This window comes from Galeopterus variegatus, unplaced genomic scaffold, assembly GCF_000696425.1.
Source record: "Galeopterus variegatus unplaced genomic scaffold, G_variegatus-3.0.2 Scaffold7232, whole genome shotgun sequence".
Taxonomy (NCBI): Eukaryota; Metazoa; Chordata; class Mammalia; order Dermoptera; family Cynocephalidae; genus Galeopterus; species Galeopterus variegatus.
In genome coordinates, this window is record NW_007733343.1 from 80,797 (window position 1) to 101,538 (window position 20,742).

At 42.2% G+C, this 20,742-nt stretch overlaps 1 protein-coding gene and 1 pseudogene across 1 annotated transcript in view; one reads left to right on the plus strand and one right to left on the minus strand.

Annotated features, from left to right (window-relative positions):
• Positions 1 to 4,345: 4,345 nt before the first annotated feature.
• EGLN3 (egl-9 family hypoxia-inducible factor 3) overlaps positions 4,346 to 20,742 on the plus strand; it is a gene marked incomplete at its 3' end in the record, with an annotated part of 25,174 nt that continues 8,777 nt past the window's right edge. The window contains exon 1 of the mRNA XM_008591733.1: positions 4,346 to 4,994. Coding sequence (XP_008589955.1) covers positions 4,638 to 4,994 — 357 coding nt within the window. The remainder of the gene's footprint in view (positions 4,995 to 20,742) is intronic.
• On the minus strand, positions 8,222 to 19,719 carry LOC103607200 (annotated as a pseudogene).

The window sequence follows — 20,742 nt, forward strand, 5'->3', positions numbered from 1 at the left end:
AAAAGTAGAGTAACTGCACATGTGTGCCCATTTACTAATTCAGCATGATTGTTGTAATTATGTAATGCTTGGCTTGTGCCAGTTATTGTGTACTAAAAGTATAAAGGTAACTGCTCTGAACCACTGGTCGGCAGAGCACGGAAGGTGAGGCAGAGCATGGAGGGTTGGCAGAGTTCATGTTTGAGGATAAAGCATGTCTGTGAAGCTCACATCTGAAGAATAAAATATGTCTACCTTGAATAAAACTGCCAGATATCTTCTTTCGATTACCTGACTCACGACCTGCACAGGAAGGGGCAGAAGGATCTGAGATTCCTGCACCACAAGCTCACTCCTAGGTATATATTCCAAAGAATTGAAAACAGGTACTCAAATACTTACACACACATGTTCATAGCAGCACTATTCACAACAGCCAAAAGGTGGAAACAACCTAAATATCCATAAGCAAATAAGTGGATAAACAAATTGTTGCATATGCATTGAATACTATTCAGCCATAGAAAGGAATGAAGTACTGATACATGATACATGTGAGTGAACCTGAAAAATATTATACTAAGTGAAAGAAGCCACTCACAAAAGGTCACATATTGTATAATCCCATTTATAGGAAATATCCAGAATAGGTAAATCCAGAGACAGAAAGCACGTCAGTGATGACCAGGGGCTGGGGACAGGGGAGAATGGAGAATAACTGCTTAATGGGTACAGGGTTTCCTTCTGTGGTGGTGAAAATGTTTTGGAGCTAGAGAGAGGTGGAGGTTGCACAGTATTGTTTATGTACTAAATGCCACTGAATTGTTCACTTTAAAATGGTTAATTTTATGTTTTGTGAATTTCACCTCATTAAAAAAATGATACATACATACATCAATAGGAGAGAGAGTGTACTGTCTTTGTTATAGTCGAGAAGGCAGAAGACTTCCAGGCTTCCTTTTCCACTCATCTAAGACGCCTTACTTAGGAAGTCACTAATGTCCACTTCCTCTGGGCCTTGGTTTCCTCATATGTAGGAAAATGTAGTTGGACTACGTGGACATTAACTAGGATCTCTTCCAGCTCAAATTCCAGGGTAAAGAAATTCAACATCCTTCTTTCTCCCCCTCTTCTCCCCATGCTTGAAAATGACCCGTCTATACTGCAGATGCACACTTGAAGACAATGTTGTAATTAAATTACAGGGAAATTAACTTGTTTTAGTTATTAATATGAAAAGGTATTTTAATATTCATTATTATAATGACACAAACTAATGGACAAATAACTAGAGCAAATGCACTTTAACAATTAGCTTGGGTTTTGCCTCTCTGATGCTCAGACTCAGAACCTGTGTCTGTGCCCTTCCATGTAATCACACACTCTGATTTTTGCCAGTCATGGTATGTATTAGTCTGTTTTGTGTTGCTCTAACAGAATACCTGGAACTGGGTAATTTATAAAGAAAATGAAATTTATTGCTTACAGTTTCTGAGGCTGGGAAGTCCAAAGTCTATCTGGTGGTGGTGACAGTGACCCAAGGGTCTCACATTGCAAGATGGTGGAAGCAGAGAGAGCAGAGAGAAAGACAGACTCTCCTCTTTTCTTAAGGCCCTCAGAACCACGCCCTTGACCACCATTTTTAATCCATTCCCTACTGCACAGTCCTACAATCCAATCTCTTTAAGGCTCCACCTTTCAATTACCATAATAGGATTTCCCACCCTCTTAATAGTCACAGTGGGGGCTAAGTTTCTAATACATAAAACTTGGGGGACACAATTCAAGCTTCAGGGAGTTTTGGGGGGACATAATTCAATTCACTACATGGCATCTCCATGGCTCCTCTGCCAAATTCAGTGCTGGCAGCCCTGAGCTAATGGGGAGGTCCTTGATTGATTAATAAGTGCCCTTGCCAAGCAGGGATGGTGCCAAGGGATTGATGTCCCCTCTAAATTGCCCATGCTTTTGCAACAAAAGTAATCTAGAACAGCTTAAGGCCATCAAATAGGTACTAGAACTTGCTTAGATTATTGTGCTAGTTAAAGGTAGACTAATTACAATTTCATTCTGAAATTATTGAAATCTTGTTTGAATAGCAAGCCAAATGTACCCAGTCTTGCCTGAGACTTAAAGTTCTGGGTCAACATGTTCATTTTGGAAGGGTGGGTAAGTAATTTTCTGTATTTTACTGACTACCACCTGCTCCACAACTACTGCAGGTTTCTAGTCCTTTGTAAATTCCCTCCTACTTATTTCTAGGAATTTGTGTATTTACAAAGAACCTTCAACTAAAAAAATTTTGGCCAGCTACCAAGGATTATCTGTCATTTCCTTCCTTTTTAATTGTGGCCCTCTTCAGGGATATCTACTTCTGAGGTCTATAATAGTTCCCAAAGCTGCACTGGGGCCCACAAGCAAGATGCCTCAGATTAGGCTTCTTCCGATTATCCCATTATCCATAGTGCCCCTGGAGGAGATCACTGGAGGGGCCAAAGCAGTTCCTGACTATGTGGGGTTCAAGCAGAAGTAGGGGGAAAGGCCTTCCTCATTTATGGTATTGCATCTCTGTTTCAATCATTTCTGCAAATAGTCTTCCAGCTTTCACTTTAGGAATCCCAGCACTCGAACGTCCATCATAGCTGGATGGGGAGACAAAACCAGGAGACAAATGCCCCGCAGAACTCCTAACTGCTCCCTCTACTGGCCTCAGGTATCCCTGAGGCTAATCTGCCTGACATTTTCTTCCAGTGAATTCTCTTTGGGGAGATTCCCCAGTTCCTCTTACAAATAGCCCCTTCCTGTAGACTTCCAGACATGCCCGAATCCCACGTGGAGGTTGCCATGGCTCAGGGGCAGACATCGGGTTCCCAGTAACTGTATATTAGTCAGCTACTATGTGCTTGGTGCTGGGCTTCCAAGGATGATGGCGCCTGTCATTGTCGACCTGCCATGGGAATTCAGACATCATCTCATGAGCACTGCCCAATTCAAACCTTTACCCCAAGGAGGGACACCTCCTGCTGAAAGGTCCTAGCAAAGGTACCAACTAATCACTGACTTGGCAGAGAACCTCCTCTCAATACAACTAGAAGTTTCACCAAAGTTCCTTAACCACTCCACCATTGACTGCTCTTCCTGAACATCCTTCAAGTTCCTACACCAACACCTGCACCTGTCTGCTCCTTTCCACCACACAGGAGCTCCCTTTTCTCCTCTGCTTTTTGTTGTTGGCCTGGACTTCGCTGCATTTCTCCCCTCAGAGGCACAGAGGAGAGGGCTATGGGAAGGAGAATAAAAGTGAAAAAGCTGTAGGGGATTGTGTCCAAAATAAACAATACCTGAAAAGCCTGTACAATTATTTTGTTCAACTTAGATGAAGTAACCGAGTGCACACTAATGTGAAATTAAAAATATGGACATAGCTTTGCATGCAACTTGTGAATTTTTTCCTGATTTTGATCTCTTGTGTTCTCGGGGAAAGGGAATCAAAACTTCATAAAGCAGTCAGCTTATCTGTGGATAACTAAAGATTTTTCTAGGTGTCGTTCACCCCTGCTGAAAAAGTGCAGCTGCTTGTGGAAAACGTGAGACGAGAGACCTAGAATACAGTGAATACTTTGGGAGACATCTATATCGACTTGTTTCACCAGTATGTGATTAATACTCAAGGTAGAATTTCAGAACATCCAGCAAAGTACAATACAGTATTTGCAGGGTTCAGTCGGGTACGATACAGCCCATCTTCGTGTGCACATCCCCCTCCTCATGGAGCATATAGGGCCTTGCACAGAGTAGGGGCTAAGGGAAATGTTTGTTAATGTGGCAATTTTAGCTAAAACTGGATCCCTCCCAATCTCTCAGTGGCTTGAACCTCCTGACCTGGATCAAACAGCTGAAGGAAGAAGGAAAGGCACCAGGTAGAGCTAGGACAAGACCATTGTTTAATAAATACGTATATTTGTTCGTGGGTTTTTGCTCGAAAGCCTGTGTGGTGACCAGCCCAGAATGTGTCAGTGAACTGCGCCGTAAACTTCACTTCCATTTTCAGAGTGGGGATCCGGGTTTTCAAGTTTCTTATGGGATTTTATGCAAAACAATGTGCAAATCAAGAGCATTCTAAGCATTCGCCTGTTCTCCAGCCCCTCCCCTAGTCACAAACAACTCAGGTTGGCGGCCAGCCCGCCGGGCTGCTTTGCGGTGGGGGAGACTGGGCGGGGGACTGGGCGGGGGACTGGCCGGGGTGGGTGGGTGGCGGGGAGAAGGGCTGTCCCGGAGGCGGTCCCGGGGCGGGGCCCGTGACGCGCTGAGTCGGCCGGCTTAGGGGTGGGACCTCAGCCTCTCCCGGCCTCTGGCTGCCGCCGCAGCAGTGGTGGCTCTGCGTCCAAAAGGGGTCCTGCGACTCTTTCGCGGGGCCAGTCGGGCGCTGGGACGTGGAGCCCCGCACAACTCCCGCTGGTCTCTGAACAGGGATCTCTTCTCCCGAGAGTTGCGAGCAACTTTACCCTGTCCCTGGCATCGCGGTGGCTCGGGGACCGTGGCCGCCGCAGGTTACTGAACCCCGCGCTACGCTCCCCTGGCCTCGGCTTCGCGCTCGCGTAGATCGCTTCCTCTCTGAGTGCACACTGGGGGTCCCTGACCTCGACTGTGCGGGCGAGATGCCCCTGGGACACATCATGAGGCTGGATCTGGAGAAAATCGCCCTGGAGTACATCGTGCCCTGTCTGCACGAGGTGGGCTTCTGCTACCTGGACAACTTCCTGGGCGAGGTGGTGGGCGACTGCGTCCTGGAGCGCGTCAAGCAGCTGCACCGCAACGGGGCCCTGCGGGACGGCCAGCTGGCCGGGCCGCGCGCCGGCGTCTCCAAGCGGCACCTGCGGGGCGACCAGATCACGTGGATCGGGGGCAACGAGGAAGGCTGCGAGGCCATCAGCTTCCTCCTGTCCCTCATCGACAGGCTGGTCCTGTACTGCGGGAGCCGGCTGGGCAAATACTACGTGAAGGAGAGGTCCAAGGTAGGACGCGCGCGGGCGCCCCTCCGCAGCTGCCGCCCGCGGGGACGCGAGGCGTTCGGTGTCGCTCGAATGTAGCCTTCGGAGGGCTGTAAGCAAACTTTGGTTTTTAACCAAGAAGTCAGCCGTGGTTCGTCTCTTTCCCCTACACCTCTTCTCCCCGCCCTAATTCCTACTAGCGAAAGTCCATGTTAAGGGACTCAGGTTATGATGACCTTCCGTTGACTTTGCAGTGCTTAGGTGGGTGGTACAAGTAGGACACGATGTGGCTTTTGGTCCGACTTTAATACGTGGTGGTTTTCAAAGATCCAAACGAGGGGAAGGATATTAGCCACACTGTGTATGATACGAGGTACAGGTGTGCTCGTGATCTTAAATGCCTACTTCAAAGTCACCTACTACTGTCCTTCATTGTGGTCAGAAGGGATACCTACAAAAGCACTCAATGAATTCTGGAGGCGGTTGTGCTTTTGTAGTGTGCCGGTTGTGGAGTTTGGCAAGTGTGGGAAAGAACACTTTGCATGTGGATAGGTAAAACTCCCCTTCACTTCTGAGTGCTGTCCTTGACTTCTTGGACCCTGGACACTGCTGGACCATCTATCTCCTTGACAGAAAATTCTCTCTTGGTGCTGAGCTCTACACCACCGCCTTTCTTTTCCTAACTATCAACTAATGGCAAAATCCACTTGAAACAACCAATTAAGTGCTCATGAGAGAATCAAGTAGCTCTGGGAAGAAACCGTGTTTTTGTTCACATAGCCAGAAGTCACTGTCTGTGTAGTAATTTATCTTGGGAACATTCACAGATAGATTGGTAGAAATATGGGAACGTAGGTATCATGATGTTGATGCCCGTACATTATTTTGGGGTATTCTTGCTACTCAGTCTTATTTCAAATGATAGTCCAGCCAGTTTTCCAGTGGCAATTCTGAGTGACTTGTACCTGTATTGTGGTCTGGTCAAGGGGCACTTAGACTATGGAAAACTTTTACTGAAACATAGTGAGGGGAAGCATACTAGCTTGAGAGGGAAGACGAACATTCAAATGTAGTATTTCTCAATTTAAGATTAATCCTGTGATAAAACAAGCCATTATTGTCTCATCTGTCCCATAAGCTGAGAGGAGCACTCCTAATGAAGGGCAGGTGGTAAAAACTGGAAATGTGTAGAAGTTGAGGGGGATGAGTAGAGGGAGGGGACATAGGTTTCCGTAGGCCTTTCAAACCAATAGCACATGAATAGGATACCTGAAAACATCGTTATTAAGGGACACAAATAAATCTTTGAAGAAAATGCTACTTTCTAAATTTTACTTTGATTTGGGAAAAATTCAGAGTTAGCTGAACTCTGTAGAAGATTTATGTTAAAGTGTTTCTTTACTCTTCCATCCTTTTGGTGGTGGATTAGAAAGTCATTTGTCTTTAGATTAGTTTTGTTTTTGCACTAAATGACCTTGCTTGCTTGTCTCCTAGGGTGGGGGAAGGACAGGATTAGCCTCAGTGTCACTGAGGTGCTTGTAGCTTCACTCTGGAAGAGCAGATGGCTTATCAGTTTTTAAAAGTTTTTCTAAACTAAAGTGTTAGGAATTTTCTCCCAGCATTCTAGGGACAGAGTTTGCTCTGAGGGAGGTCAGAATTAAAAGGTAGAAAGAGGTCACTACTGTATTTGAAAGTTAAATATTTTTATTTAGCTTTGACTTAACGGGTAAGGGTAGGGTTTCAGGCTAGAATTTAACTCAGTGGAATAAAAAGCACTGTGTAAATCAGGGTAAAGAAAGAAAAGATCTCTAGATATGATTCTTCAGTTATGGTTTATCTTCCGGGTAGAATAAATAACTTATCAGTTAGCCCTCTCAGAAGGTGACTGTGTTGAAAAGAGAAAATTCGTCTTGTCCATTGAAGAGACATCTGCCCATACCCAGATTTCCAGCTTTACTTTGGCTGTTTTGGCACAAAGCTCTTCATTACTGCCCTTTAGAAAAATCATCTCTAGATTGGGATATTCCCTGGCCGATTAGAACCAAATGCAAACCAGGCTTGAGCAAACAATTAGGATAGTAAAAAATTTAAAAAGTTTGATTTGCTTATATAAAGAAGTATGCTAAGTGATGTCCTGTGGCCGTGAGTCTCTTCTTTGAAGTTGACTATTAAAACATTATAGAAACACATTCCATTTCTACATGATTTATGTCACTTTCACCTTAATTTAACATTTTTTCTTTACTCACTTTTCTTCCTTCAACTAAGTCCCTTATTTTGTGCTTCTTCCCGGAGTAGTGATAATAGACTCAGTTTCCTTCTGCATCCTTCAAGTGGGTTTTCAGTAATAACTAATTTTTTTTGGCAGTTGGTGGGAATGGGGATCCAAACCCTTGATGTTGGTGTTTTAACACCTTGCTCTAGAACAACTAAATTTTTATAAGACAATTTGTGCGTATATTTTAAATTTATTTGTAACTTTTTATTAAGGAAATTTCCAAACATAAACGTAGAGAGAGACTAGTATGAGTTCCCATCACTCAGTTTCAACAATTGCCAATATGTAAGTTTTAAACCAATTGTTTCTTAGCTACTTGAAATTTCTTGGGGTTATGGTCATTAATGCATTCATCTTAATTAAATACTTTCTGGTTTTTGCTGGACTTTTAAAGGTCATCGAATAATGTAATGATACCCTTTATCTCAATGAAGCAACAGCAAAGGCATTGGGAATTAAACAAGAATATATATCGGACCTAAAATTGGAATTGTGGAACAATATAGAAAGAAATATTAGATGGTCTTTCTCCCTACCAAGAAAGTTATCATTGGTCAGAAATTTATCTGCCTTATCTTTGTTGGAGAAAAATTCAAGGGTGATGGAGACCCTCTGGGGGAAAGGGATTTCCTAAAATGTACAGCAGTATGGCGCCCCCTAACTTCAAGCACGATCATCATTTCTAGGCTAGCAAAGGATTTCTTATCTGTTGTTCTCTTTTGGAGATTTTTGACCATATCCAAGATAAATATTGTTCATAATTTGCTCTTTTTTCTTTGGCTGCCTAGATCATGAAAATGACTGTTTTCCAGAGAATGTGTTTTACATATATATGTATATATATAAATTTATATATATATATATATATTTTTTTGCTTTAGATATTTCTTTAGGGGAGGGGACACCATACTTCTACTCAATTAAGAGAAACGGTACAGAGATTTTGGGTTTTTGTTTTGTTTTTTTACACCCATTATGCCATGAATTTGTAGGGAATTGGTTCCAGCAGCTCTGCCTCCTTGCCGTTGGTTCTCACAAATGTGCTTCTCTGGGTGGAGCAGGTTGGGGCTTCAGCTGAACCCAGATTCCTTTCTCTTTCTCCTTCTCTTTCTGATCGTATTCCTTCAGTGTTTCAGGAAGCTGTCTGGGCTCTTAGAGTGCTTAATATGCTCAATACGCACATTAATTCTCTTGGCAAGTATCTGGCCCTGAACTTGTTTGTTTACAACAGTGCCAACAGCCTGCTGGGTAACGCTGCAGACTCTTCCAGTTTTGCCATGGTAACACTTGCGGGGCATTCCTTTTTGAACAGCACCCATTACCTTGATGTCTAGGATATCACCTTTCTTGTAGATTCTCATGTATGTGGCCAAAGGAACAACTCTATGTTTTCTAAAAGGCCTAGAGAACATACATCAGTGCCTCTTCTCTTTCCTTTTGTATTAGTCCTTTCGGTGAATTACCAAAAGATGGTGGTTCCGGCAGAAAGGGGGGAACGTGTAATTTATAGAACCCGAAGTCCCTCTGCTTGAAGCAGCTCACTATAGACTCACTAGTAACTCTAATAATAACTGTATTTTATTGAGCAGTTTGCTCTGTCTGACTCTGTGCTAAGCATTTTACAAATCTTATCTTAACTTAATCTTCAGAGCCACAATCTTTAACAAATTGAGTGCTTAAATATTTTGCCCCAAGTCTCCAAGTCAGTGGTAAGAAGCAGTTTATCATAGGGGTTAGGGGTTTAGGCTTGGAATTATTAACCGTGTGGCCTCAGGCAAGTTGCTTAGTTTTTTTTTTTTTTTTTCCTTTTTGTCTTTTTTACTGACCGGTAACGGGATCGCAACCCTTGGTGTTGCACCCGCACTGCGCTCAGCCAGTGAGCGGAACCGGTCTCCACATGGGATCCGAACCCTCAGTGGGAGCACCGCCGCGCTCCCAAGCGGCGTACTCTCCAGTGCGCCACCGGGCCGGCCCTAAGTTGCTTAGTTTTGACCAAGTGTGAAATGAGAGAAAATAATACCTTAAAGCTTTGGAGGGAGGGAGCATTAAATAAGATAATGCACATAAAATTCTTGGCAGAATTCTGAGCCCTTATCAGTGTTACAAGCCCTTAAGTGGGAGATTTGTGGTTTATTTATTTATTATTATTAATAAACTTTATTTTTTAGAAAAATTTTTGGTTCGCAGCAAAATTGAACAAAAAGTACAGTTTCTATTTACCCCATTCCCAAACATGTACAACCTCTCCATAAGTGGGAGATTTGGGATTCTAACCCAGATCTGAGTCCAGAGTTTGTGCCCTTAACTGTTATGCTGTCCTACTTTTCCTCCTTTCATTTATTCAGCACGTGTTTATGAAGTGTTCCCTCTGTGGGGTACTGTGCAGGGGTTGGGGATACAGTGGTGAAGGAGCTTATGTTCGCATCTACTTTTGAGCTGTAGGGTCCCCTAGTTCACACTTGGCTCATTCTTAAGCTTAAAAACAAAAACAATAAAGCAAAAAAACCTCAAACATTGAAGTGGGTCTGTTGAGTACATTTGAAAGAGAAATGGAATGTTGTGCTAGTGTTTTCCTACTGTTATTTTTAGGAAACATATTTATTAACAAGGTTGGTTGTTAGGATCCCTGACTGGAGTAGCTGTGGACGATGGTGTTGTGAGAGTTGATATTGTGAACAGACAGATCATATTTCCTCCTGGAAACAATACGGAGGGAATGACAACACAGAAAAAGTTTGTGAATAAAAGAAAATGTGTTGCAGGGTGGTGGGTCTACTCCCCTGCTGTTGAGCAATAATAGTTTTGGCCTACCCTTCTCATGTGATATCAGGAATATCCATTACTTATTGTGGTTGCAAGCTACTTTAAGCAAAAATAGGAAAATGTACTGCAAAGATCAGGATATCTCTCAGGACTCAAGTGCAGGAAATGCAATCAGGGGTCTCAGAAGACTGGAGCCATGAACTAGGAACCAGAAAGTCCTTAACATCCAGGACAGCCGAGGTGTTAGTTCTTCTCTTTGGAGCTTTATGGGCTCCATCTTTGCCTCTCTGTGTGTGTTCTTTTTTCTTCCCCTTCTCATTTCAATCCAGTGTTTGCTGCTGTTCTATGCATATAGCTCAAGATGGCTGCCTCAAAATGGCCACTTCAGCATTAAGTTTGAGAAGAGCAGAGACTTGAGTAACTTTCCAGAATTCCTATTTTCATGGCCTGGGAGAGAAAGTCCGATTGTCTCACCTTGGCTCAGGGGACCTATCAGCCTTGGTTGGGGGATGTGGGGAGCATGTAGAATCATGCCACAAATAATGGTTGCCAGGGCCCATGAGAGTGTAAATCTTAGAGCACAGAGCTTGAGGACTGGACACCATAAAGGGTTCTCTGCAATTAAAATCTTAAAAATTTATCTGTGAATAAGGTATTTTAGGGAGAAGCAGCACTGAGTTTGAAGCACTGGAACATCTTTCTGTAAGGATGTGAGGGATTCCTATAAAATGTTTTGTATTAAAAATAACTTAGCTCCTGGAGGAAGGAAATTACTCCAAGGAAATAATTTACAGAATACAGTCCCAGTGACAGTGAAGCCAGTCTCTCCAGTGGATGAGTTTTCATGGTGTTCTTTGTCTATTTTGTTGAATGTCACCTGGGAGCAAAGAAGGTGGGGATAGGTGTGTGTGTTTAATTTATAATACTTTTTGCTCAATTTTGGGCCACTGGGCATTCCACCACAACCTTAGCAGCTTGCAGTGAAGCAGAAAATCAGGGTGTATCAATTTAATTTATTCATTTATAAATCATTAAATCAGTGCCTTGCCCTGTGGTAGACCTGTGCATGGATGGGAGAAGAGAGGTGGAAAGTGATTATAAAACCAGCTGAAGATATAAACTGAGAGTTGAGTGTAGAGTAATAATTATCACAAACTTTGCTTTCTCTTTTTCTAGTTAAAAAGCCCACTTTTACACGTATTAGTCATTGTTTCTCTTTGGGCTTTCTCCAGTTTCTCTATTTACTTAGAATGAAGTGACCAAAATAAGTGACCAAAACTATACAGGACTTTAATAATATGGATTTTTAGAGATAGAGAGGCATCAGAAATCACGTCAGTCCAATCCCTCCGTCATTTGAAAGTTAAGTTTTGTATTTGGAGAGATGATATCTTGATCAGATCCTTGAAAAGGGACTGGGGTATGTATTGGGCCTGAGAAAAGGTTCTTTTTTTTTTTTTAAAAGATGACCGGTAAGGGGATCTCAACCCTTGGCTTGGTGTTGTCAGCACCACGCTCAGCCAGTGAGCAAACCGGCCATCCCTATATAGGATCCGAACCCGCAGCCTTGGTGTTATCAGCACCGCACTCTACCGAGTGAGCCACAGGCCGTCCCAAAAAGTTCTTTAATAAAGAGATGTACTGGCTGGGGTTGCTCTATGACTCAGGTAGACTAGTGCCCAGGGTTGGTAGGTTAATTCTGCTGCACCAGCATTTTATTTGGGAATTTTAAATATAGTTGTGATTGAAAATTGGTAAATACCTTTAGATGGAGTTATGTAGCCTGTCTCTGTATTCAGCCTTTGGGTGTCCTGAATTATTTCCCTTTCTGACTTTACTCAGCTCCAGCAAAATTGGTGACTTCTTTCCTAATTCCTAACTCTGGCTAGAAAAACTTCTAATTTCATAAATCACAAATGGCCTTGCCTTTTATGACCTCATCCTAAGGACCGTATGAAAGACTTCTCTGATGAAGCTTGAAGGTGGGGTGAAGTTCTCCACCACCCATAATGAACAGAACTCATCTGAGAAGCATCTTCAGGTACCCCAGCATCATGTGTAGTTCAGGATAAAACCCAGAAGGGTGCTCACCTGTGGGCCACACTTGTTTGGTTTGGCAAGACCTCCGCTCTTTGACTCAACTTTGTGGCCCTGGGTAAATTCAATGACATTTTAACCTGTGCTCATTGAAGACCAAGGAGTAGCTTGCTGGTTAACACTGTGGAGAAGGTTATTAATTTTTTGTTAATTATTACAGCCATAATTTCTTTGTACTGGCACTTTGTACCTGTTAAATAATGTTGCTCTAAGAAATTGGTGTCACTTTTGTCTAGTGTTTGTCAAATGCACATGTTCTGACAGTGATGATAGTTCAGATGTATTCTGCTGGGCATCTGCCAGGGGTGCCCAGCGGGTAGCTGAATCTGGAGGCACTGGCATTGTAAATACAACAGACAAATCATTTTATGATGCCAGACTAAGAAATTCAGCTTTGGCAGATTGCCAGGAGCCGTTGATTTGGCTCAGATTCAGAGCTATGTGTCTGTTTGCCAAGCAACATTAGTTAGTTTGGTTAATTATACATAGAATTTATACCCCCTTTCTCTTGATTATTTCTATCTTAAACCAGTATAACACTTTTTAAAAAATTAATTTTTCTTGGCAGCTGGCCAGGAAGGGGATCTGAACCCTTGACCTTGGTATTGATAACACTGTGCTCTAAACAGCTGAGCCAACTGGCTAGCTGACACTTACTTTAATTTTGCATCTTTCAATATTGATTTGTGGGTGAGTTTCTGTTCTTCTTTTCTTTGTTGTTTTAATGGCTGGCTGTTAAGGGGATCTGTACTCTTGACCTTGGCGTTATTAACACTGGGCTCTAACTAACTGAGCTAACTGGCCAGCTCCTTGTTCTTATTTTTGGTGAGCTGGAAGTGACTACAAGTACGTGTTTTTCACCCGCAACCCAATCCCAGCCTTACAGACCCGTGGGTTTGCTGTTGTATAATGCAGGCTTTCACATGTTGTATTGGATTCATTCGGTACCTACCTACTGAATATCTTCAGTGTTCAGTACAGTCAGTACTTCCTTCTTACGCCAATTTTTGTTTCTTTAGAAGATACAATGATCGACATTTCTCACGTTCGGGAATAAACGTGCCTATCTCATGTTGAATATTTTTTTTTCCTTCCAAAATGAGGCCGAAATACCAACTATTGCTATACCAAAATAATTCCAAAATACAAAGAATGAAAGGAGGAGAGTAGTCTTGATTATTTGCCAGTGGAAAAAAGACAAAATGAAAAACTCAATTCCAGGTGTCAATTAAATCTATTTTTGGTTTGACAAGGGGAACTTGAAGTTGTTTTGAAGTTTTCAGGATAATACTCTTTGACCATTGCTTGGAAGATACACTGTTTTCCACAGAGAACAAAGATTCTGCCTGTGCCCCTCCCTCTACTTTCCCTCTCAATTCTACTCATCTGTCTAGTCAAGCCTGAGGGATCATTACACAGAAATCTCAATACCCCACAAAAAATTGACAAGTCTTTTTTTTTTTTTGGATGGCTTTCATATTCATATTATTTTGCAGGTTAATTTGAGTGATTGGAGTGGATAAACAAAAGCCTTTTTTTTTTTTTAAAAGATGACCGGTAAGGGGATCTTAACCCTTGACTTGGTGGTGTGAGCACCACGCTCACCCAGTGAGCAAACCGGTCATCCCTATATGGGATCCGAACCCGTGGCCTTGGTGTTATCAGCACCACACTCTCCCGAGTGAGCCATGGGCTGGCCCTACAAAAGCCTTTTTAAACACAAATTATTGAAGACTAGGGCAGGAACATGTATTATTGGTCAAAATTTGGTCTATTCTGCTTTTTTGTTTTGTTTTTAGGTTTACTATGTAACCTCAAGTTTTGTCTTTTTTTTTCCAAACTAAATTTTTCCTTTTTTTTGTAGAAATCCTTGAAGGGAGGTTTTTTAAAGAGAAATAATTTAACCATAAATCACCCACCTTTGGCTCTCATTCTTCTTATATTCCATTTTATGTGCTTTTTTGTATAGTAGTCCCAAACCCAAATCCAGTCATGCAGTCTTCATGCTTTAAAAAAAAAAAAAGAAACACAACTAACAGTCATGCTCTTTCCCCATTGTCTACTGTACAATGCTGTAAACTCTTAGGCATTGAAAGCCCTTTATGGCTGACCCCATCGGACCTTTCTAGAGTACATTTAATCTACTGACTGCCCTCCAGTTCCCCCCATTCCCTGAAATGCTAGAAACTGATTTGCCAGGCACAATGAACTTCCCCATTGTCTTCTGCTCTTCAAAATTCATCTCTAGTGCCTGCTCTATGAAGTCTTCCCTCCCTAGAGCTGGTGGGTAGCTTAATCCAGGCTGCCCCAGTACATTTATTTATTGCGCTGCTTACCATGCCCCACATGTGCATAGAAATTCCTTGAATGCAGAGACTGTTAAGCTTTGTAGGTATATACTCTTAGTGTTAGAACAGTCCCTTACAATTCACAGGTGCTTGTTGGCCTAATTTTGTCTTCAAAAGGAACTTTGATTTCAATGGATGTCAGGGTGTCAAAAAGCTATAAATGTTTGCTGGGGAAAAAAGGTGGCGGGGTTGCATCATGGACTCTAATTTGATGCCAAAGTGTTTCAATATTTTATTAGAGTGACAAGCTATGTAAGACCGTCTCGAAGGAGGACCTTAACTTTGTACGTTTTTTCTTCTCAGTTCCAAAATTCTATGCTTTGTCCCGGAAGGTCCCTGAGTCACACCTGCATCCTAGCAGCTTGTAAATCCAGGTCTGGCTCAGAGAAGCAAGAGAAACTTGGGACCATGAAGCTTACAACCCCAGGTTCTTGTCCTAGCTCAGCCCCTGGCAAGTGTCATCTCAGGACCTCAATTTTCACTTCTTTATGGATGAGTTAGATATAATTTTTATATTTTAACTTAAATTTGTTCAGCACCTACTTCTAGGCACTAGGATGGACATTTCACATTTCTGTTTCATTTCACTGTGATCTTGGACAAGTCAGTTCTCTGAGCCCACTTTCTTCATCTGTAACATAGGTATCATAATATATGTCTCTCTCCAGAATTATAAGGAATTAAATTAAAAATGAGACTAAATTTTCATCTGAGAAAGAAAATAGTTGCTTTCAGTGCCTCTTATTTGATTCCTGGAGAGAGCAATCTTGTACCAACAGTCAAATCCAGCACTGACATGACAGTAATCCTCAGAGGCAGAACCCAACACAAAACATTCATGCTGGAAGGTTACAATTGGAATGTTTCCTGCCAGCTGTAGGAATAACACTGCAAAGCCTGTGCCAGAAAATGCCCTAGGAATTCCTCTCACTTCCTGATCTATCCACCCACTTTCAGTTCCCAAATTAACTAGTGCAGTTGACCAACTCCTCTTTACTTTTTATCATTCAGGGTGAGGCGGAACTCTTAGTTTTGCCACAAAATAGCTGTGGTTCTTAGTGGTCCCTGGACCAGCAGCATCACCATCAGCTGAGAATATGCTGTAAGTGCAAATTCTTGGGCTTCTCCCCAAAACCTACTGAAAGAGAAATGCACAAGTTCTCCAGGTGTTTCTCATACGTTCTAAAGTTTGAGAACCACTGAGTAAAGTTAATGCATTAAGAAGAGAAATAGAGATGGTGCTGTATCTTCCTATAGTTTCTCTGCTCGCGAGAAAATCAGAGCTCATTTGATTAGATCTGAGCTTATTCATTGGTAAAACCAAAATATACAGGTATTTTTAATTCACTTGGGAAATTTTTGAGAAAAAGCCACCACATGTTAAACACACATGTATATAACTTTTATTATTTGTACTAATAAACTTAATTTTTCAGAGCTAGAATTGGAGTGAAATTTGGAACTGATTCCTTCCTGTGTGGTGAATGGAGGGGGGAAAATCATTGTTAATGACAGCAGGAATCTAACAGGTATTTAACAGTCTTGCAAGGAGTGTGAGCTGAAGACAGCAGGAAGAATGAGAAAGAATCATGGCGATTTTGGATGAGCCCAAACTGGTAAATAGTACCTTCAGAGCGGATGCTCTCAATAATGAGCATCTGTAAAGTGCTAACTGTGAATACCATGCAGAAGCCTAAAGTGGTCTCTGGCCTGCCAGGGTAAGGTGGCTATTCCAGCAGGCTGAGGTGTGGGGCTCCTGGGGGAGAATTTGATAAACAATGGAACCCAGCTTGATTGGAATCAAAGGTATGATTAGGTAGAGGTGGGTGGGTGGCTGCCCCTTGACTTTTCCTACTTGGTCATGAAGAGCTTTGGTTTCCCAGTTAAGGGTTTGAACCTGTGTTTGGTAAGCCAAGCGTGTCATCTGAGAGTCCTTTGTTGCATTATCTTCGAGTTGAAGGAAGGCAATTTCATTCATGTTTGCTCTGGAAGTAATAACACCTGTTTTCAGATAATTTTTTTCCTGATATTTTTTGGAAGCAGCGTTTAGTGGTGGAAAGACCATGGGTTTGGAATTCTGGCTCACCTGCTTAGTTCTGTAAAGTCCAACAAGTTACTTTCTTGCTGCTGACTCTGTTTCCACATTTGTAAAATGGCCCCGACATCTATCACTGAGGAGCATGGGGAAGATTAAATTAACCACTTTCCCAGCCCCCAAAGTCAGAGCCAGGCACTTATTTATTTCTAGTCCCCTTTCTGCTCCCCAAAATCGTTTATACATTTCTCTCAGAAGAGCCCTCTAGTGCTCTAACAAGTCTTCTGGATCTCACACCTCCTCTAAGCCAAAATGGGTCTGTATCCAGTGAATTCTAATTAATGTGATTTTAGAAAGTTCTATATCACATGGATTCTAATGAATGTGGTAGCAGTGGAGTTCAGATGTCTCCTGAAGAAGTTTTGAGCCTGGGTAGGGAAAATTTATTTCATCCCTGGGATTCCTTTTCCTGGTACCTCTCCATTTTTCCCATGGGAAATACACTTTTATATTTCCTTTTAAATTTTTTTCTTAATTGGACATTTATTGTCTGACTGTGAAACAATTCTGCAAACAGTGGATGATGCTGATGTGAGCTAATAGAAAAAGGTCCTGGAGAGGCAGACTTCCTCCTACAGAACCTAAGGGATAGCCTTGGGATAGGACGTGGGCTGCTGACCCACTGCATCCGAGCAGATATGGGCCCTGCAGGGGCTGTGGAGATTTTATGGCGGGATTGAGATTGGCCTGCAGTGGGAATAACCAAAGTAAAGACAACAATTTGGACAAATAGTGCTTTGCCACAGGATTCAGGATCAATTTTCTTTGCCTCTTGCTTTTGTTTAAATTCCCCCCTGGAGCTTTAGTTCATAGACTCAATACCAGGCACCCTTAGTTTTTCATATGTTTGTAGTTTTTTTTTTTTTTGCATTTTATGATTTTCTATCATTCCAAAAGAGTGATAGGCAAGGGTGAGAGGGAGTCAAATACTTCAAGAAGAACTGAAGGTCTTAGTTCTCTCAAAAATGAGGTGGGGGTGAGTGAGTTGATATTAGTCGTTAGGTAAGCTGTGATGGTAAAGCATGACTTGATGATTAAGGCCTCACACTCTGGCCAGATTAACTGGGTTTGAAAAGGCAAGTTATCTATCCTCCTTTTGCCTCTGTTTCCTCATCTGTAAAATGGAGATAATGTTCCTAACCTTGTAGGGTTGTTATGAAGAATCAAGTAATATTTGTGAAGCACACAGAACAGTTCAGGCACACAGTAAGCACTATACAAATGTTTGTTCAGTAAATAAATGTGGCTAGTGAATGTCATGAGTGCTAATCCTACACTGACTGCTGTGTGTCATTTCTTTCATTCAGCAGATGTGCTTTTCCAAGTGCGGGAGTGCAAATGTAGGTTTCTCTCCTGCCTTAAGAATGTTGCTTCAAGGCATTTTTCATAACGTATTTTGATTGGTAACTATGTTTTTTTATCTATATTATCCATTAACGATGTCTTCTCTTAGCAATTGTATTTAGGTTTTCATGAATTCCTTCAAGTATTTTAGGATTAATTTTAGATGGAAACGTACAGAGAGCCATGCTTAATTCTCTGACAGTCTTGCATTCCTTTTCTCTATCATGCTCAGAAACACCTGGGGAGCTACTGGTGAAGTTTTATTTTCCTGATAAGGCTGTTTTCTCAGTCAAGAGTTCAATATCATGAGTCCCTACTCCCATATTGCTTCAGGGATTACTCATGAATTTGTTTTTCTGTAGGAAAACCATAACTTCTAGATTCACACAACTTCCAGGGCTAATGATTTCTGCTGAGGACTTGTGAGCAGTGTGACTCAGGGCACGTGGCTGCTGCTCACCTCCCAGGAATCAGGAACCTAAATGAGATGGGTGTAAAGTGCCACCCGGCTACGTGGGTCCTCAGGAAATGGCAGCTGCTACTACGTGGGGAAAGGGATCAGACAGGATATGGTTAAATGCCTGTCTTCATGTCCTTAACCCTGGGCTTGCCTGACTTTCGCTGATGTAGTAATTGCGAGGAAGAAGCATTTTCCTGGTGACTGGAGTAGTGATGGGAGGCAGGGAGTTCCCCAGTGTTGGTTCCCTCCTCGGGCTGCCTGGCGGTGTGCTCGGGTGTGGGCTGGCTGCCACCCTCACGGAGCGCACGTAGCCCTGTCACTCAGCCATCACCCAGCTGGCTTAGAGCCAGGACTCCACGGGAAGGGCGGCCTTCCCCAACCCAAACAGCCTGTATTGATATGTCGATGTGGCTGGGCCTAGTTACCGTGCCTAATTGAAGGGCTCTGGCTGAATCCCCTCCAAGGAGAAGAATTAACCACAATTCACAAAGGAATGACTATAGTCTTTTAAATTCTGGGCCTCTGAGAATTTCAGTGGCTTCTTGGGGGAGGGTGATTCACTCTGAAGTTTGTGCATGAGGTGTAGTATCCCCCTGGCATAGAATATTGATATAGTACAGTTAGATTTTACAGGTTTTGAAGCCCTGTAACTTTGTGCAGACTTCTTTGTGTGTATGTGTGCATATTTCTGGGGGGTGGCGTGGAGCCCATCTCTTTGCTGTTAGAATCTCAAGGGGCTATCTGGTAGGACTATCATCACTGACCCAGGAGATCTAAATCAAAGGGTCCAGAGTCTGGGTAATTGTTGAAGCTTGTTTGGATGATCCTGAAGCTAGGGCCAAGTTCATCTGGGGAAAGGTTTTAAAGTGAAAATGGAAAATTCTCTGCCCTTCCAGGCATGGGGCTGGTGCCTGACCAGCAGGGGTGAGCAGACTGACTTCATCAAAGCAACTGAGAGCCGGTTGTAAATTCTTACTTTACATTTTCAAAAGTATTGAAATTCCTACATTATTAGAAAATTCAGTTGTAGAGGCGTGATGATTATTGCTCTACATTGGGAGGTGAGGTTATGTGTAGCAGTGTTCTAGGTACGTAGGTTCAGGAACAGAATTATTTTTAGTTAGATTCGGGGCAAATGAGGAAGGCAGAAGTAGTTTTCATTGTGGAAATAGAATAGTAGCAAATATTTTCATGAATGACTTAAAGTTTATTGAAAAGCTCACTTACCTGACAGATCTTTGTGTGGTATTCTGAATCTTCTGAATTGTTTGGTCAGATGCTGAAACTTTGGTAAGAGGAACATGGTAGCTGGACACAGCTTGTGTTACTGCCCTATAGAAAGCGTATTTTTTATTTCCCCTCATTTTGTTACATCAGTCTCTTAACTAGACGCACTAGAAGGAAGGACATAGCTAGGCTTGTTCTTAACCAGTAACAGATTACAAGCAATGCCAAAATAACTGACAGTTTGAGCAAAGTTTTCTACTTCTTTCTATATACAGGTAATTTCTTTATGTCAAACTAGGTGAAGGTAGAATGAATGCATAAAAAAAATTCTGAAGAACTGTTAATGCTTATGAGAGTACTTCAAAAAGTTCACGGAAAAATAGAATAAAAAAGTAATATGAATCTTCCCATGAACTTTTTTGAAGTGCCTTGTGTATATTAGCGCTGTTTCATCATCGCATGGAGACCTTACTTTTTTTTGTCAGTTTCACAAAGAGTGGGACCAAACAGCGGCAAGTGTGAGCTTTGTGTGACATTTTCTTGAAACTCGGAGAAAGCTTTGCATAGTTGCTATCATCTTGTAAAGAGGCCTGTGAAGATTGTACTGTAGGAATTTAAGTGACAACAGTCGATCCCACAAGTTGTCCTCGAAGATCACACACCCCGAACAAGGAAGTTGGTGAAAGGCTAAAGCAGTAATTACAGTTTGCTTTTCCAGTCTTATGGATTAAGTTGTAAAAGAGTTTTGGAGTTCTCTCTTTACTCTTTGTTGGAGCCAAATGGAAAATAATGGATTTTGACATTTTGGCTTAATTTGTCTTTAGATTTTTTTTTAAAAAAAGAATAAAACTTGCATATGCCATGACTCTTCCAAGTGTTTTCTCACTCCAGCTTTTCCTGCAGTGTGCCTGCATACAGCAGTGTGAATACTTAATGATTTTTCATTCTTTTATTTTTAAATAGGAGAATTTCAATTTTAGAGCTGCTGCTAGCACATGTAGGGCCTTTGTTCCAGTTACTAATCCCTGCACTCCCTCTGCACAGATGCATTACCAAATGGGGGCCCAACCTCAACAGGGTGCCTTTAGGAATGCAGGACACAATTGTACAACCATGGGCTGCCCTGCTCACTGTCGACATTCAGTGTGTGTGTGAATATG